General features: G+C 43.2%; 1 protein-coding gene across 1 annotated transcript in view; it reads right to left on the bottom strand.

The window, feature by feature from the left end:
• Positions 1-1,235: 1,235 nt before the first annotated feature.
• The window catches only part of APAF1 (apoptotic peptidase activating factor 1), a 255,092-nt gene continuing 238,263 nt past the window's right edge, over positions 1,236-18,064 (bottom strand). Inside the window, exons 27-28 of the mRNA XM_082255555.1 lie at positions 2,363-3,397; positions 1,236-1,418 (exon numbers count right to left, since the gene is read on the bottom strand). Of these exons, the coding sequence (XP_082111681.1) occupies positions 3,251-3,397 (147 nt within the window). The 3' untranslated portion in view covers positions 1,236-1,418; positions 2,363-3,250. The remainder of the gene's footprint in view (positions 1,419-2,362; positions 3,398-18,064) is intronic.

Raw genomic sequence — 18,064 nt, 5'->3', positions numbered from 1 at the left:
CCTTGTTGCCTGATAATGAAAAATACAAACTATTCATATTGCATATTTATTTTTGAATTCACACAATGTGTACGACAAATCAGGCAGAGAGATGGCACTTTCATTATATTGTTATAAGGCTCTATTAACTTGTACAATGTTGTTACTGTAACATGTTTTATGCACTGTGACTAAAAGCTTTGGAAGGTTCAGGCAAGAGGGAAGCACCACAGTAAACCCCAGCAGGATTTCGTAGAAAAATGACAATGCCTTCTGTGAAAGAAAATCCAATAGTCAATAGCAAAACATAACAATGTGGAAAAAAAAGAAAAAGAAAAAGAAAAAATCAGAAGCTGTGTGTCGCCACTCCTCTTAAACATAACACCCCACATGTCATGGCACCTAATGATCCTAAAACAGCACTGACATGGCCAACAAACAATTCCAGGTATTTGGTTTAGGAGGCAAGCTAGTCTCTATGTTAGCAGCTGTCCTCTTTTTAGAAACCAAGATACATTTGTCAATATATATTAGAGACCTAAAGAACACTGCCATTAGCAAATATTGAATAGCTTGTTTAGAACAAAACTCATGTAAACCGTGATCACTCATCAAGTCTCCAATGGACACCAGGTGTTGCAAACAAGTAAACACAAGAGTAGAAGTGTCTTTGCCATAGGGATCTTTGAGCTATATCATGAATTAGGATGTTAGTGCTTACCTTAAAATACTTTTTTTGGAGTCCATTTAGGGACACGGGACACAGGAATTCAAATTAGGTTGGGTTATAATGTGGCCTGCTGGAGGACTAAAGAATATTAAAACAAACAAAAAAAAAAACAAAGCTGTAGGCCAGCACAGGATGATCCCTTTTCTGGTAAAGAACATGATCATAAAACACAGAGGTGGGACCTGTGTCCCCCAATGGACTTTACAAATGGATGTTAAGGTTAGTAATAAAAGTTATATTTTACTGAAGTGTGTAGTCCTCCCTAAAGCTCAATGATCCTCACATGTCCAAAAACAGTTCAATTAAGGGGTGGGTTACACAGGAAATATACAAAAATGAACAGAACTGGGGACTGCTTACAGCTCAAAGAGCCACTTGATGGACCTTACACCAAAAGCTAGCATCAGACGAGGCCCAAACATCCACCTGGTAAAGCATGAAGAGCTTGTGAACAGAAGACAAGGTTGCGGACTTGCAAATCTGAGAAGTAAAAAAAAACCTGATACTAAACACAAGTGATCTAGTAGAATGTGCCCTGACAGGAAAGGATGGCACGCAATCCTTAAAACCATAGGCCTGAATGATGGTCTGCATGAGCCACCCAGAACTGGTGGAACAAGAAACTATCACACTTACAGGGACTTTCAAGAAAGGCCAGGGAAAGCCAGCCATTCTGAAGGAAGCAATGGCTGTGATGTAAACTCTCACACTGCAAACTATATCACGGCAGTGTACGAAAATCTTCTGATGGACTGGAACTGTCAGCAGCTCCAGTCCTAAGCCTGATTTTGGGGTACAGATTTAGGATAAGCTGATCTAGATAACTGCATATAGATACCAGCCAAGCAACAATGTAGTTGGAAACTGGGTTAAAGGAAGAAAGTAGCTAGAAAAAGGTTAGTATTTTCCTAGCATAGCAAAGAAAAGACATCCATCATTCTAGTACATCAGCAAAAAACTGATGCAGGTTAGTGGGAGGGAGGGTTATTCTGAGCTGGCCTAAAAGTAGTTTTATTTGCCAGTGCCCAATCAACCTGTATGCAGCAGTAAAACTAGTATGCTTTTCCTCAATAGACAAGGCATATTTCTATTTTGCAGAGCCGAGGAGCCATATTTTCCAAAACACAACTGAGGAAACAAACATCTCGCAGTAGCGTGTCCTGAAGTATCAGAGAATGAAGGGTTTCCCTTTTTATTGCATAGCCTGATGGATGGAGTTAACCACTAGCTTCCTATATGACTTGGGTTGTCATACAGATGATCTTGAGGTTGGGGACACTTGTCAGCTTCAGGATAGCTACGAGATTGTTATGAGTCTTTATGAAATTGATCCCTCACTAACGGGGCCAATGAGTTGTCACTCCCTTGAACCCCTGCTAGCAGATAGATTCAGCAACAATTGGTGCCAGCAAGGGAACAAGTCCACAGAGGTAAGTGGAAGGCATGACCCTGCCACTGACAATGTGTTAACAACAGTAAAGTTGCCTGTGTGACATAAGCCTTACAGCAAGCTCTTCTTACCATAATTCCTGCCTTTTCTTGTCAAGCTATGAGCTTTCAGTGTTCCTACCCACCTGCATTTCTTCCAGCCCTTCTGTTGAAATTTTCCCAATATTAAATACATTTTAAAAATAAAAAAAATCCCAATATAACAGGGCAAAGGAGTATCTAAGACTCAGGAATTCAAATGCAGAGATCTGACCAATCATGTCCATGAAAAAAACTTGTCCCAGCTGAACTATTAGTTTGAGGTCGACTGACCCTTTAAATTAGGTAACCACTTTTTGATAGAAGGACAAGGTCTACTGCACATTTGGAAAAGAGCAAAACTATTTTACAAAATAAAGTGCTGCAAATTTGAGCAATACATATTGTAGTTGGTACAGTTATTGCCAAAATCTACACTTAAGAAATATATCAGAATTATTAGGGCAAGGTACATCTGATATACAGGGGTTTACACCAAGAGATACTTGGTCACATTATGACAATTACAATCAATCATTTCGGAATGATTTTTGACATAACCACACAGATTTTGGCAGGAAAGCAATTTGTCACAGAAAGAATATACCTTTAAGACCTGGCAACATGTACGACTGTCCAGATAAAATATCAAGGATCAGAATACTGTTCCCAGATGTAATTCACAGCTTACATAATAAAAAGTAAATAAAGACATTTTGGTGCACTATGTGCAATACATGCACGTTTTAACTGGTAAACATATCACAAGATATCAGATAGCTGCAGCCCAAGTTACCAAATTTGTATTGTGCTTTTCTTGCTGCTTCCAAATAACAAAAAGTACAGTAGGCTAAGGACAACACAAGGAAAATGGTACAATTAACATTCTGTTCTGCCTACCACCGAGTGGCAATTAAAATAAAAAAAAATAAAAAAAATGTACTTGAGAGCTGTGCTAAGCTGAGCTCTGTACAGGATCCCTGGAGGTTTGCTCTCAGTTTGCTTTCTGCTCTACCAGGTAGATTATCAAAAGAGCATAATGGAACGGCATATTTAATACATGTGGCGTCATTGTCACTCCACTAACTGAAGTACATACAGAATTCCAAGATTGTCAATGGTTACAAAAGTTCTAAAAGAAGAACATGGGTGAATTGACTTTAAGTTTGTGCCATTTGTGTAGAAGGTCTGCTTGCAGGCTCCAGAGTCCACATCCCACCACTGTTAGAAAAAACAAAAACAAAAATACAATTAGCAATTAAAGAGTTAAGAATATAATATAATATATATACACACACACATACATACACACAGTGTGTGTATATACAGTATCTCACAAAAGCGAGTACACCCCTCACATTTTTGTAAGCATTTTATTATATATTTTCATGTGACAACACTGAAGAAATGACACTTTGCTACAATGTAAAGTAGTGAGTGTACAGCTTGTATAACAGTGTAAATTTGCTGTCCCCTCAAAATAACTCAACACACAGCCTTTAATGTCTAAACCGCTGGTAACAAAAGTGAGTACAATCCTAAGTGAAAATGTCTGAATTGGGCCCAATTAGCCACTTTCCATCCCTAGGTCATGTGACTCGTTAGTGTAACAAGGCCTCAGGTGTGAATAGGGAGTAGGTGTGTACAATTTGGTGTTATCGCTCTCACTCTCTCATACTGGTCACTGGAAGTTCAACATGACATCTCATGTCAAAGGACTCTTAGGATCTGAAAAAAAGAATTGTTGCTCTACATAAAGATGGCCTAGGCTACAAGAAAATTCCCAAGACCCTGAAACTGAGCTGCAGCACGGGGGGGCCAAGACCATACAGTAGTTTAACAGGACAGGTTCCACTCTGAACAGGCTTCACCATGGTCGACCAAAGAAGTTGAGTACACGTGCTCAGCGTCATATCCAGAGGTTGTCTTTGGGAATTAGACGTATGAGTGCTGCCAGCATTGCTGCTGAGGTTGAAGGGGTGGGTGGGTCAGCCTGTCAGTGCTCAGACCATAAGCCGCACACTGCATCAAATTGGTCTGCATGGGTGTTGTCCCAGAATGAAGCCTCTTCTAAAGAGGATGTACAAGAAAGCCCACAAACAGTTTTCTGAAGACAAGCAGACTAACGACACGGATTACTGGAACCATGTCCTTTGATCTGATGAGACCAAGGTAAACTTATTTGGTTCAGATAGCGTCAGGTGTGTGTGGCGGTAACCAGGTGAGGAGTACAAAGACAAGCGTGTCTTGCTTACAGTCAAGCATGGTGGTGGGAGTGTCATGGTCTGGGGCCGCATGAGTGCTGCCGGCACTGGGAAGCTACAGATCATTGAGGGAACCATGAATGCCAACATGTACTGTGACATACTGAAGCAGAGCATGATCCCCTCCCTTCAGAGACTAGGCCGCAGGACAGTATTCAAACATGATATTGACCCCAAACACCTCCAATACGACCACTGCCTTGCTAAAGAAGCTGAGGGAAAAGGTGATGAACTGACCAAGCATGTCTGCAGACCTAAACCCTATTTAGCTTCTGTGGGGCATCCTCAAACGGAAGGTGGAGGAGCGCAAGGCCTCTAACATCCACCAGCTCCATAATGTCATCATGGAGGAGTGGAAGAGGACTCCAGTAGCAACATGTGAAGCTCTGGTGAACTCCACGCCCAGGAGGGTTAAGGCAGTGCTGAAAAATAATGGTGGCCACAGAAAATATTGACACTTTGGGCCCAATTTGGACATTTTAACTTAGGGGTGTACTCACTTTTGTTGCCAGCAGTTTAGACATTAACCACTTGCCGACCACCCCACGCAAATTTACTGTGGCAGGGCGGCTCGACTGTGCATATACACAGGGCCGGCCTTTGGGGTGTGCGAGCATATAGACATCCAAAAAAGAGAAAGACCGCACTCAGAGATGTTGAATGAAAATCAATAGAACTCCTTTATTCTCCATGAATACAGCAGACAGACAGTGCAATACACGGACAGACGTGTCGGGTTGACGCGTTTCACGATAAAAATCGCTTAATCATAACCACACACGTGTTTTCATTCAACATCTCTGAGTGCGGTCTCTCTCTTTTTTGGATGTCTATATGCTTGGATGGCGGATCTGACCTGTACCGAGTGCTGAACTTGCACCTGAGCGGCTTTCCTCCTTGTATTTGCTTTGGGGTGTGCGAGCCGTGCGGCCGCACAAGGCGCCATGGGCAACAAGGGCGCCGTGCGGCCATCACGGCTCGCAGAAGATCAGGTGATTCAGGCCGCACAGCGGGAGGTGAGCGGCGACCGCGGCCTGGACAGGGTTAACACAGGCCGCGTCCGCCGCTTACCTCCCGCTGTGCGGCTGTGCCTCGGTCACCCGTACTGAAGCAGTGAGGCGAGCTGTGTATAACACACAGCTCAGCCTCCGCTCCGATCCTTCCACGGCATCCACGCTGACGATCTCTCCTCCCTCCCTGCACTGACGCCAGAGGAGAGATCGTCAGCTCCTCCTCGCCCCGCCCCTTCTCCTCCTCCTCCCGCCTCGCCCACACTCCCGGGGATGTGTGGGCGGGAAGTTTAAAGAAAAAAAAAGCTGCAAAGAGCGGAAGGTAAGTGAGGACTCTCGCCTTTAAAAAATGTAAGGGGGGGGCTTTTTGTGGGGAGCTCTGTGTGAGGGGGGGGTCTGTGATGTAAGGGGCTCTGATGTAAGGGGGCTTTGTGTGGGGGGGTCTGTGATGTAAGGGGGGGCTCCATTGGGGGGGGCTCTGATGTAAGGGGGCTTTGTGTGAGGGTCTGTGATGTAAGGGGGGCTCTCTGATGTGGGGGGCTCTGTGTGGGGGGGGCTCTGATGTAAGGGGGCTTTGTGTGTGGGGTCTGTGATGTAAGGGGGGCTCTCTGATGTGGGGGGCTTTGTGTGGGGGGGTCTGTGATGTAAAGGGGGCTTTGTGTGGGGGGGTCTCTGATGTGAGGGGGGCTTTGTGTGTGTAGGGGAGCTTTGTGTGTGGGGCCTCTGATGTGAGGGGGCTCTGTGTGTGGGGTCTCTGATGTGAGGGGGGTTTTGTGTGTGTAGGGGGGCTTTGTGTGGGGGTCTCTGATGTGAGGGGGGCTCGGTGTGTGGGGGCTTTGTGTGTAGGGGGTCTCTGAACTTAGGGGGGCTTTGTGTGGGGGTCTCTGATGTGAGGGGGTCTCTGTATGGGGGGGGGGTCTCTGATGTGTGTGTGTGTGGGGTCTCTGATGTGAGGGGGGCTTTGTGTGGAGGGGTCTCTGAAGTGAGGGGAGCTTTGTGTGGGGGGGCTCTGTGTGGGGGGGGCTCTCTGATGTAGGGGGCCTCTAAATTAAGGGGGGCTTTGTGTGGGGGGTCTCTGATGTAAGGGGGGCTAAGTTATTAGTGATCATAAAAAAGAAAAGTCAAATAAAGTGCAAAAAAGGTGCTAGAAAATGCGCGCGCGGGGGGGTTGGGGGCGCCACAGGATTAGCTCGCACAGGGCGCCTGAACACCTAAGGACGGCCCTGCATATACACGTAGATCTACGTGATTCTGTGCACGTGGTATTGGCAGACCGTACGCACCACCGGAGCCGCGCTCCCGCTGTGATTAGACATAGCGGGAGCTAGACCGCGGGTGGAGCGGCGGCAATCGCCGCCAGCCTCTCGCAGTCTTCACAGAAACTAACAGAAGACCAGCCTGCTTATGTAAACAAAGCAGGTGGGTCTTCTGTCACACAAGAAGAGAGAGCTCATGAGTTTCAGCTAAGCTGAAACCCCGATCTCTGTGCCTGTCACAGAGCCCCCCGTCAGTAAGCACAAACAGGCATACATTTAATCCTTTGATCACCCCCCGTGTTAACCACTTCCCTGCCAGTGTCATTTATACAGTAACAGTGCATATTATTTAGCACTCATTACAGTAATAATGTCAGTGGTTCCCAAAAAGTGTCAAAAATTTCAGTTAGGGGTCCGATCTGTCCGTCGCAATTTCGCAGTTCCACTAAAAAAAAAAAAAAAAAAAAAAAAAAACGCTGATCGCTGTCATTACTAATAAAAACAAATAAAAGTAAATTTAAAGTCCAAAAGTCTATCCAGTAGTTTGTTAATGCTATGACCTTTGCTTAACCAATTATACACTTTTTGGGATTTTTTTTTACCAAAAATATGTAGCAGAATACAAATTGATTTTTTAAATGTTTTTATTGGGAATGTTTTATAGCAGAAAGTAGTAAAAAATAGTGTTTTTTTTTTTTTTTTCAAAATTGTCGCTCTTTTTTTGTTTATAGCGCAAAACCTAAAAACCGCAGAGGTGATCAAATACCACCAAAAGGAAAGCTCCATTTGTGGGAAAAAAGGGACTTTTATTGTATTTGGGTACAGCGTCGCACGACAGCGCAATTTTTCCTTAAAGTAACGCAGTGCCAAATTCGCAAAAAATGGCTTGGTCATTAAGGGGGTAAAACCTTCTGGAGCTGAACTGGTTAATGGCTGTGTGTTGAGTTATTTTGAGGGGACAGCAAATTTACACTGTTATACAAGCGGTACTCGCACTACTCTACATTGTAGCAAAGTGTCATTTCTTCAGTGTTGTCACATGAAAAGCTATAATAAAATATTTACAAAAATGTGAGGGGTGTACTCACTTTTGTGAGATACTGTGTGTATAATATATACAGTGCCTTGCGAAAGTATTCGGCCCCCTTGAACTTTGCGACCTTTTGACACATTTCAGGCTTTAAACATAAAGATATAAAACTGTAATTTTTTGTGATCAATCAACAACAAGTGGGACACAATCATGAAGTGGAACGAAATTTATTGGATATTTCAAACTTTAACAAATAAAAAACTGAAAAATTGGGCGTGCAAAATTATACAGCCCCCATAAGTTAATACTTTGTAGTGCCACCTTTTGCTGCGATTACAGCTGTAAGTCGCTTAGGGTATGTCTCTATCAGTTTTGAACATCGAGAGACTGAAATTTTTGCCCATTCCTCCTTGCAAAACAGCTCGAGCTCAGTGAGGTTGGATGGAGAGCGTTTGTGTACAGCAGTTTTCAGTTCTTTCCACAGATTCTTGATTGGATTCAGGTCTGGACTTTGACTTGGCCATTCTAACACCTGGATATGTTTATTTGTGAACCATTCTATTGTAGATTTTGCTTTATGTTTTGGATCATTGTCTTGTTGGAAGACAAATCTCCATCCCAGTCTTGGGTCTTTTGCAGACTCCATCAAGTTTTCTTCCAGAATGGTCCTGTATTTGGCTCCATCCATCTTCCCATCAATTTTAACCATATTCCTTGTCCCTGCTGAAGAAAAGCAGGCCCAAACCATGATGCTGCCACCACCATGTTTGACAGTGGGGATGGTGTGTTCAGGGTGATGAGCTGTGTTGCTTTTACGCCAAACATAACGTTTTGCATTGTTGCCAAAAAGTTCAAATTTTGTTTCATCTGACCAGAGCACCTTCTTCCACATGTTTGGTGTGTCTCCCAGGTGGCTTGTGGCAAACTTTAAACGACACTTTTTATGGATATCTTTAAGAAATGGCTTTCTTCTTGCCACTCTTCCATAAAGGGCAGATTTGTGCAGTATACGACTGATTGTGTGCAGTATATGACTGATTGTTGTCCTATGGACAGAGTCTCCCACCTCAGCTGTAGATCTCTGCAGTTCATCCAGAGTGATCATGGGCCTCTTGGCTGCATCTCTGATCAGTCTTCTCCTTGTATGAGCTGAAAGTTTAGAGGGACGGCCAGGTCTTCGTAGATTTGCAGTGGTCTGATACCCCTTCCATTTCAATATTATCGCTTGCACAGTGCTCCTTGGGATGTTTAAAGCTTGGGAAATCTTTTTGAATCCAAATCCACAACAGTATCTCGGACCTGCCTGGTGTGTTCCTTGTTCTTCATGATGCTCTCTGCGCTTTAAACAGATCTCTGAGACTATCACAGTGCAGGTGCATTTATACGGAGACTTGATTACACACAGATGGATTTCTATTATCATCATTAGTCATTTAGATCAACATTGGATCATTCAGAGATCCTCACTGAACTTCTGGAGAGAGTTTGCTGCACTGAAAGTAAAGGGGCTGAATAATTTTGCACGCCCAATTTTTCAGTTTTTTATTTGTTAAAAAAGTTTGAAATATCCAATAAATTTCGTTCCCCTTCATGATTGTGTCCCACTTGTTGATTCTTCACAAAAAAATTACAGTTTTATATCTTTATGTTTGAAGCCTGAAATGTGACAAAAGGTCGCAAAGTTTAAGGGGGCCGAAAACTTTTGCAAGGCACTGTATATTATATATATATACATACACACACACAGTCATGTGAAAAGGTAAAAACATACAATGGGAATTGTATTCTCCACAGTTTTTTAACAGGTTACTCATCTTCATTCAAACAGAGAGAATACACTTCAACATAAATAGAAAATTTCACATTTTCAATTTTTTTATGAAAAAAAAAAAAAAAAAAAAATCTCAACAGATGCAATCATGTACTTTTGAAAAAGTAAATACACCCTTGGCATCATAAGTTGGTGAAGCCCCTCATAGCAGAAATCACTATTATGACATTTGCATAACTGCCCACCAATCTCAGACATCTTGGTGAATTATTGACTACTGCTGAAAATAAATTTATTTGTGAGAGGTTTGTAGGTTTCCTTGCATAAACTGCCTGTTTCAAATCCCCCACAACGCTTCAAAGCTCAAATCAGGGTTTTGACTAGACCAGCTCATAACCCACAATTTCTTCCTTTTGAACTTATATTTAGTGGCATTTTTTAGTGTGCGTCATATCATTAGCACATTGAAAGAACGATTTCTGGTTAAAATATGAGTTTTGTATAGATAACCTTATATTCTCATAAAACACACTTTGATACACATGCTGGGTAAATGAACGCATTTTTATGTTGATGCATACAATTTAACACCAACTGTTGTATCAGTTATCTACAGATCTAGGTTTCTAGGTTGATAGGTGCCTCTCTAACCAACAAGGAAGCTCAGAAGGTGGAAGGACGTAGGGCCAAGCTTGAGTTTTGCAGGAAAAGCTCAGATTTGCATAGAACTTCAGCGGTCTATAGCTCTAAAATGACAAACTGAGGTTCCATTCATTAAAAATAACTTCTGCTTATTTTTTTTATCATATTACCATTTTAAATAGTTTATGACAAAATTACTTTGATTTGTTGGCACCCTGAAGCAAAGATCCCCATATCAAGTTTGTAAAGACCCTGCAATGGGAACACCACTAGTCCTTGCAATGTAAATCATCAATATACTCAAAACTGATTGTGCGACACAGTAAATGTTAATTTATGACTTTTTTTTTGCTTACCCTCCTATATTTCTAACTGGGTACTTCATATAAATCCATACTTGTCTATTAAATAACTATAGTACATTAATGGTATTAAATCAGCTATTATACTCTTTGTTTTATGGGCTGAAATCAGTACACCTATTGAAAACTTGAATACTGATTCACGAATTTAAAAAAAAAAAAAAAAAAAAAAAAAAGTGAAAATCTTTGTCTACTTATTACGATGATGATGTACAATCCCAATTCTAAAAAAAAAAAAAAAGTTGGGACGCTGTGTAAAATCTACAAAGAAAACAATGCAAGGATATAAAAATTTCATAAACCCATATTTTATCCACAATAGAAAAAGATATCAAATGTTTAAACAGAGAAAATGGACCATTTTAAGAAACAAAATACGAATTTTTTAAATTGATGGCAGCAACACTTCTCAAAAATAAATTAGGACAGGGCCATGCTTACCACTGAGTAGCACCCCCTCTTCTTTTAACAATACTCTGTAAACGTCTAAGACCAGTTGCTTGAGTTTAGGGAGAGGAAGGTTGTCCCATTCTTGCCTGATATAGAATTTTAATTGCTCAACAGTCCTGGGTCTTCCTATTTTCCGTTTTAAGATGCACCAAATATTTTCAATTGGTGAAAGGTCTGGACTGCAGGCAGGCCAGTTAAGCACCTTGACTCTTCTACTATGAAGTCATGCTATTGTCATAGATGCAGTGTGCGGTTTAGCATGGTTCTTCTGAAATATGCAAGGCCTTCCCTGAAAAAGCCCCTTCAACATTAATGGTGTCTTTCCAGATGTGCAAGCTGCCCATTCCATACATACTAATGCACCCCTATACCATCAGAGATGCAGGCTTTTGAACGGAGTGCTGTTAACAAGCCAGAAGGTTCCTCTTCAGTACAGAGGCTGCCGCACCCATGGTTTCTATAAAGCGTCAAATATCAATTTGTCTGAAAACAGAACAGTTTTCCACTTTGCACCAGACCATTTTAACCACTTCCCGCCCGTCATATAACAAAATGATGGCTGCAAAGTGGTTGCTCTATCCTGACTGGGCATCATATGACCAGTCGGTGGTGCAGAGTGTCACTGTGACACACCGCATCTCCGATCCCGGTAAAGAGCCTATGACGTAGGCTCTTTAACATATGACCAGCTGTGTCCAATCTCAGTTTGCGCATGACAGGCGCAAGTAGAGGAGAGCCAATTGGCGGCTCTCCTGACGGGGGGGGGGGGGTCTGTGCTGGTAATCAGAGCATTGATTACCAGTGCAGACCCTTGGGGGATGCAACTAGAGCCACCAGGGATAACCCACCCATGGCCACCAGGGATACCCACCCATGCCCGCCAGGGATGCAATCAGTGCTCAGGGAGCCTGTCAGTGCCCTCCTCATCAGTGCTGCCCATCATTGTCATCTATCAGTGCTGCTCACCAGTGCCCATCATTGCCATCCACCAGTGCCCATCATTGTCCATCAGTGCCGCCTATCAGTGTCCATCAGTGCTGTATTCAGTGCCCATCAATGTTGCATATCAGTGCCCATCAATGCTGCATATCAGTGCCCATCAGTGCTGCACATTAGTGCCTCATCATCAGTGCCACCCCATCAGTGTCTGCCTGGGTGGCTTCATCGGTGCTCGTCAGTGCAGGAAAAAACATATTTATTTACAGAATTTTATAACAAACAGAAAACCTTTTTTTTTAATTTTCAAACTTTTTGGTCTTTTTTGTTTGTTTAGCAAAAAAGAAAAAACCTTGCGGTGATCAAATACCACCAAAAGAAAGCTCTATTTGGGGGAATAAATGACATAAAATTTGGTCTAGGTACAGTGTTGTACGACCACACAATTGTCATTCAAAATGCAACAGCGCTAAAAGCTGAAAGTTGGCCTGGGCAGGAAGAGGGTGAAAGTACCCTGTATCGAAGTGGTTAAACGAGCTTTGGCCCAGAGAAGATGGCAGTGCTTCTGGATCATGTTCAGATATATCTTCTTCTTTGCATTATTGAGGGTTGCATTGCATTTTTGGATGGCATGGGGACCAGTGTTCACAAACAGTGATGATTGGAAGTATTCCTGAGTCCATGTAGTGATGTCCATCACAGAATCAAGACCATTTTAATGCAGTGTTGTCGAATAGCCCGAAGATCACAGGCATCCAATATTGCGTTTCAGCCTTGTCACTTGTGCAGAGACTTCTCCCGATTCTCTGAATCGTTTGATATTATGTACTGTAGATGATTATATATTTAAAGGGTAAGTTCACCTTTACAGAAAATCTGTATGGCGAACTCATACTGGACCTCCTCCCCCATACTTTAGAAGTTTAATCCGACATTTCAAGATAGGGGTATACTCCTCTCAAGGAGGTACCCGTAAGTATTTCTCCCCGGAATATCAAAAAGAATCATTACCCTCATGTGGAAAGTGTTCAGAAGCATTACGAGCAGCCAACGAGAAATTGTTTCACCAGTAATAGATAGGGGCTGGAGTCCACCATACCATTTCTTAGTAACACAGGACTTTGCAGCTTTTTCAGAGAAGATATGTCCCACTTGTAGAAAGATAAAATAGAGAACACAAAGTCCATTGTCTGCTGGACCAACCAGGCCCAGAAAAGTAATAAACAGATTTGCAATGCAGAGTAATATTGTCCACACAGGACTAGATGGTTGGGGGGGGGGGGGGGGGAATAACAGTGTCCGGGCAGGAACATAAGTAGTAGGTATTACGCCGCTCCCCCTAGCGGTGTGATATGCAATTAATGAACCAAGGGGGTGTTCTACTTGGTGTTCATTGGTAAAGTGTAAGCACAGAGGGACCCGCTCCTTGGATGAATCACCAAATGAAGAATAGGCCCAGATATCTATGGTGGTACATGCATTGCCAGATTGCACTCCTCTCAATCTAACCAGTTCATGGCTGAGGAAGGGTTGTCGAAGATTTGAGTGGTTCCATTAGCAATATCCTTAAGTTTAGCAGGATAGAGCATAAAATATTGGACATTTAAGGAATGCTTCTGTGTCTTAATATCCAAGAATTTTGCTCGCTGTCGTACTTCCGCAGAGAAGTCAGGGAAAAGCGAGACTCGAGCATTGCCCGCAGATAGATCCGCCGTTGTTCTAGCTTTATGTAGAATCGCAACCCTGTCTTTATAGGTAAGGAGTTTTAATAAAAATGGTCTGGGTGGGGCTCCTGATGGAGGGGGCCTCGCAGGGAGACGGTGTGCCTGATCAACCGTGAACATAGGGGAGGTTTCTCTCCCAAAAGTATTAACAAGCCAGGCTTCAATAAAATTGACAGGGTTCTTTCCTTCCACCCTGTCAGTGATCCCAACCGCTCACACATTCATGCAAAGGCAATTCTCAAGGTCCTCCAATCTAGCAGCATTTGTGGAGAATACAGATTGGATATAGCGTACATTAGGCTGCAGGGGTCGCCGCTCATCTTACATAGTGCTAACACGTCCTTCCAGGGCCGCAGTGCGGTCCCTGAGTTTTTGCATGTACTGACATACTAATGGGAGTTCTACTTTCATCCCCTTAACCCCCCTGCTAATTCTGCAATAGAAGAATTCCCAGTCCTTACAGCAGAAAATATTTCTCCTAGACTAGGCTCAGGATCAGCATCAGAGGGTTGTAAGGCAGAGAGCAAGAGGGCAGTATGGTGTCAATTACTCACATCAGAGGCCTTGTCAGCTGGCTCAGGAGGGAGTGTGACATCCTCTGTGTCCCCAGGGTCCAATTCGGTGTCACTGGCATCTGCAGAGTGCGGCGGTGGCATCGGATCTTTGCTTTGTGGCTTGGAGAAGAGCCTCTGTGTCGCATCCTTCTGTTTCTCCTTCGACGTGCGGGCCGTCGATCCGCCATCTTGGATCGCCATATCGGGCGCCATGCGGTTCCTCAGTCCCCTTCTGGACATTGCTGGCAGAGAAGATATCCTCCGGGACAATAAGCAGGGAGTTCAGGAAAAGGATCTGGGCTGTGCCAAGGTATGTAGGAGCAAGGATGGCGGTGATGGTCAGGATTTTTACTAGCTGCTGAGCGCTCACATTATGTGCCGGCCACGCCCCCCCCCCCCCCCCCCCCAGTCAATGTTAACAGACCAGCTACAGTTCAATTTCTCAACTTTCCATCTTTTTGACCTAACCCAATGGACACACACTTCCACTCACTCCAATGGTAATATCCTAGACCGTATTCTCCCATCTCTGCACTCCTGACAACCTCACAAACACCCACTTTACTCTCTCTGATCACAACCTTATCAGTTTTACTGTATCCTTGCCTCCAACCACCCATCCCTCAAACAGCAAAAGATTACTTGTAAGAACCTTCACCACTTTAACCCTTCTCTTCTCTATTCTGCTACTGACCACCTATAGGACATAATCTCTCCCCTGTCCTGTCCTCCTCGGTTTACAACAGTTCACTCTCATCATCACTGGATGCACTTGCTCCTCCAACTACGCGCAGAATCAGGCCCCGACCATTGCAACCCTGGCAAATTGACAATAGAAATCTCAAGAGACATTGCCGTGCTCTTGAACAACTGTGGCGTAAAACCAAATGCCTGCAGGACTTCACCCTACAGTATATAAATCTGCCCTCCTAAAATACAATCCATGCCTCCATACTGCCAAACAAGCCTACTTTGGTCTCTCTTAATACCTTGTCATCCAGTCCCCATCGACTCTTCTCAAGCTTTAACTCTCTGCTTCGTCCCCCCACCCCCTCTACCTACTAACTCACTCACTGCCCAAGAGATTGCCAATCACTTCAAAGACAAGATTGATGCAATACGTGAGGACACCTCCACTGTGCGTACATATTCCCCACTCAACATACCTTGCCTAACAGCACAGTCAACACTCTCCTCTTTTGAATTCGCCACTACTGAAGAGGTTACAAAACTTCAGATTCCCACCTAACTAATTGTCCCCTGAATCATGTTCCCTCACAACTACTACGGTCACCCTCCTATTCTATCCTAAGCTCCCTTACTCCCATCTTCAATCTTGCCCTCTCTAGTGGCACCTTCCCCTCCCCTCTAAAAAATGCACAGATCCCTCCCATACTTAAAAAGCCCTCACTGGACCCCACCAACCTGAACAACTGAAGACCCATCTCACTGATACCATTCTCCTCTAAACTTTTAGAATGCTTAGCCTACAACTATCTTCACTCCTACCTCAGTGAAAGTAACCTTATTGATCCCTTACAGTCTGGCTTTCGCTCGCAGCACTCCACAAAAACTGCCTTACTAAAACTCACTAACGATTTACTAACTGCTAAAACAAATGACCACTACTCCACACTCCTACTAATTGACTTCTCTGGGCCTTTGATACTGTGGACCACTTGCTCCTTCTCAATAAACTTGGGTCCCTTGGCCTCCAAGATTCTGCTCTATCCTGGTTCTCCTCCTACCTTTCACAGCGCTCCTTCAATGTTACCTACAACTCTGACTCCTGGTTTTCATTGCCCCTTTCTGTGGGGGCCCCCCAGGGCTCTGTTCTTGGACCCCTTCTCTTCTCGATCTCCTCCCTTGGTCACTTAAATACCGTCCCTGGCTTCCAACCATCTATACGCAAATGACACCCACATCTGTCTACTTCTCACCTCACTCCTTTAGTCTCCTCTCGCATGACTAACTAACTGACATATCAGCATGGATGTTACACCACTTCCTTAAACTAAATCTCTCTAAAAGCGAGCTGGTAATATCCCCCCCCCCCTGCTCGTGCCCCCCTCCATGACATTTTGATGTTAAAAATCAGTAATGCAACCATCAATCCCTCCCCTCATGCCCTTTCAGCTCCAAATCCAATTGTTGTCAAAAGCTTGTAGACTTCACCTCTGTAACATTACTATAGTTTGCCCTTTTTAACAAATGAAACCACAAAGCTACTCATTCCTTGTTATCCCTCGCCTCAACTATTGCAACTCCCTTCTAATAGACCTACCTCCAAATAGGCTATCCCCTCTTCAGTCTATCATGAATGCTGCTGCCAGGTTTATCCACCTTACCAACCGCTCAGTGTCTGCCACCCCTCTCCGCCGATCCCTACACTGGCTCCTGATCGCCCAGTGAAATGAATTCAAAATACTAACCACAACATTCAAAACCATTCACAACTCTGCCCCGAGCTATATCACCAATCTTGTCTCCAAATATCACCCAACCCGTCCTCTCCACTCCTCTCAAGACCTCCTACTCCCAAGCTCCCTTGTCTCCTCCCATGCTCATCCCCAGGATTTCTCCAGAGCCTCTCCCATCCTCTGGAATGCTCTACCTCACGCTGTCCGGCTATCTCCTACTCTAGTTGCCTTCAGGCAATCCCTTAAAACTCATCTCTTCAGGGAAGCCTATCATCCCTCCAACTAAACTTTTGCCTCTTCCATCAGCTCATTCCCCAGTTACTTTTGTACCACCTGCCCCACCCTATTAGATTGTAAGCTTTTCTGAGCAGGGCCCTCTTAATTCTCTTGTATTTTATTGTAACTGTGTTGTCTCCCTTTCATATTGTAAAATGATTATTAATAATAATAATAATAATCTATAGTATATACAGTATATATATATATATATATATATATTTGAAAATAGATCAATTGTCTAATTTGAGGCCCCAAAATGCCAGGACAGTACTAATTCCCCCCAAATGACCCATTTTTTTTTAAATTAAACAGTCCAAGTTATTTAGTAAGGGGTATGGAGAGTTTTTTAGGCTGTAGTTTTTTTTTCACAATTTTCGGAAAATGAAAAAATTACGTAAACATGTTTTTTTTTCTCACAAAGATGCTATTACAAGAAGTTATTTCTCACACACAGCATAGGGATACTTAGAATTACACCCAAAAACACATTACGCTATGCCTCCTGAGCATGGGGATAGAATGTGTGTGACTTTCACAGCCTAGATGCATAGAGGGGCCCAAAATCCAAGAAGCACCTTTGGCCTTTCACGGAGCATAAATGACGCATCTAATTGCCTGATTACCAATCACATTTCTGGAGGCCCTGGAGCACATGAACAGTGGAAACACCCACAAAATAACCCAATTTTGGAAAGAAAACACTCCAAGGTATTCTCTGAAAGGCATATTGAATCTTTTGAAAATGTTTTTTTTTTTTTTTTTGCCCAAATTTGTTGGAAAATGCAGGAAGGAGGGTCCCAAAATCCAAAGAAGCACCTTTAGGCGTTCTAGGGACATACATTACGAATTCTAATTTCCTGACTACCTATTACAGTTTGGAAGCCCTGGAGCACCAGGACAGTAAACACACCTAAAATAGACCACATTTTGAAGAGTCAACACCCCAAAGTATTTTTTTAAGAGGCATTGTGAGTCTTTTGAAGACTTCATTTCATTGCCACAAGTTTTTGGAAAATGCAGAAAGAAAATTTAATTAAATTTTTTTTTTTTTTTTTACAAAAAGTTATCAATTTAATAAGATTTTTCTCACACACAGCATAGGCATACTTAGAACTGCACCCCGACACACATTCTGCTACCTGAGTATTGCGATACCACTTTTTCACTGTCCGGACTAATTATGTACC

The sequence above is a fragment of the Pelophylax lessonae genome (genome assembly GCF_965119305.1).
Source record: "Pelophylax lessonae genome assembly, chromosome: 4".
Lineage (NCBI taxonomy): Eukaryota > Metazoa > Chordata > Amphibia > Anura > Ranidae > Pelophylax > Pelophylax lessonae.
This window is presented reverse-complemented; position numbering and strand designations above follow the sequence as displayed.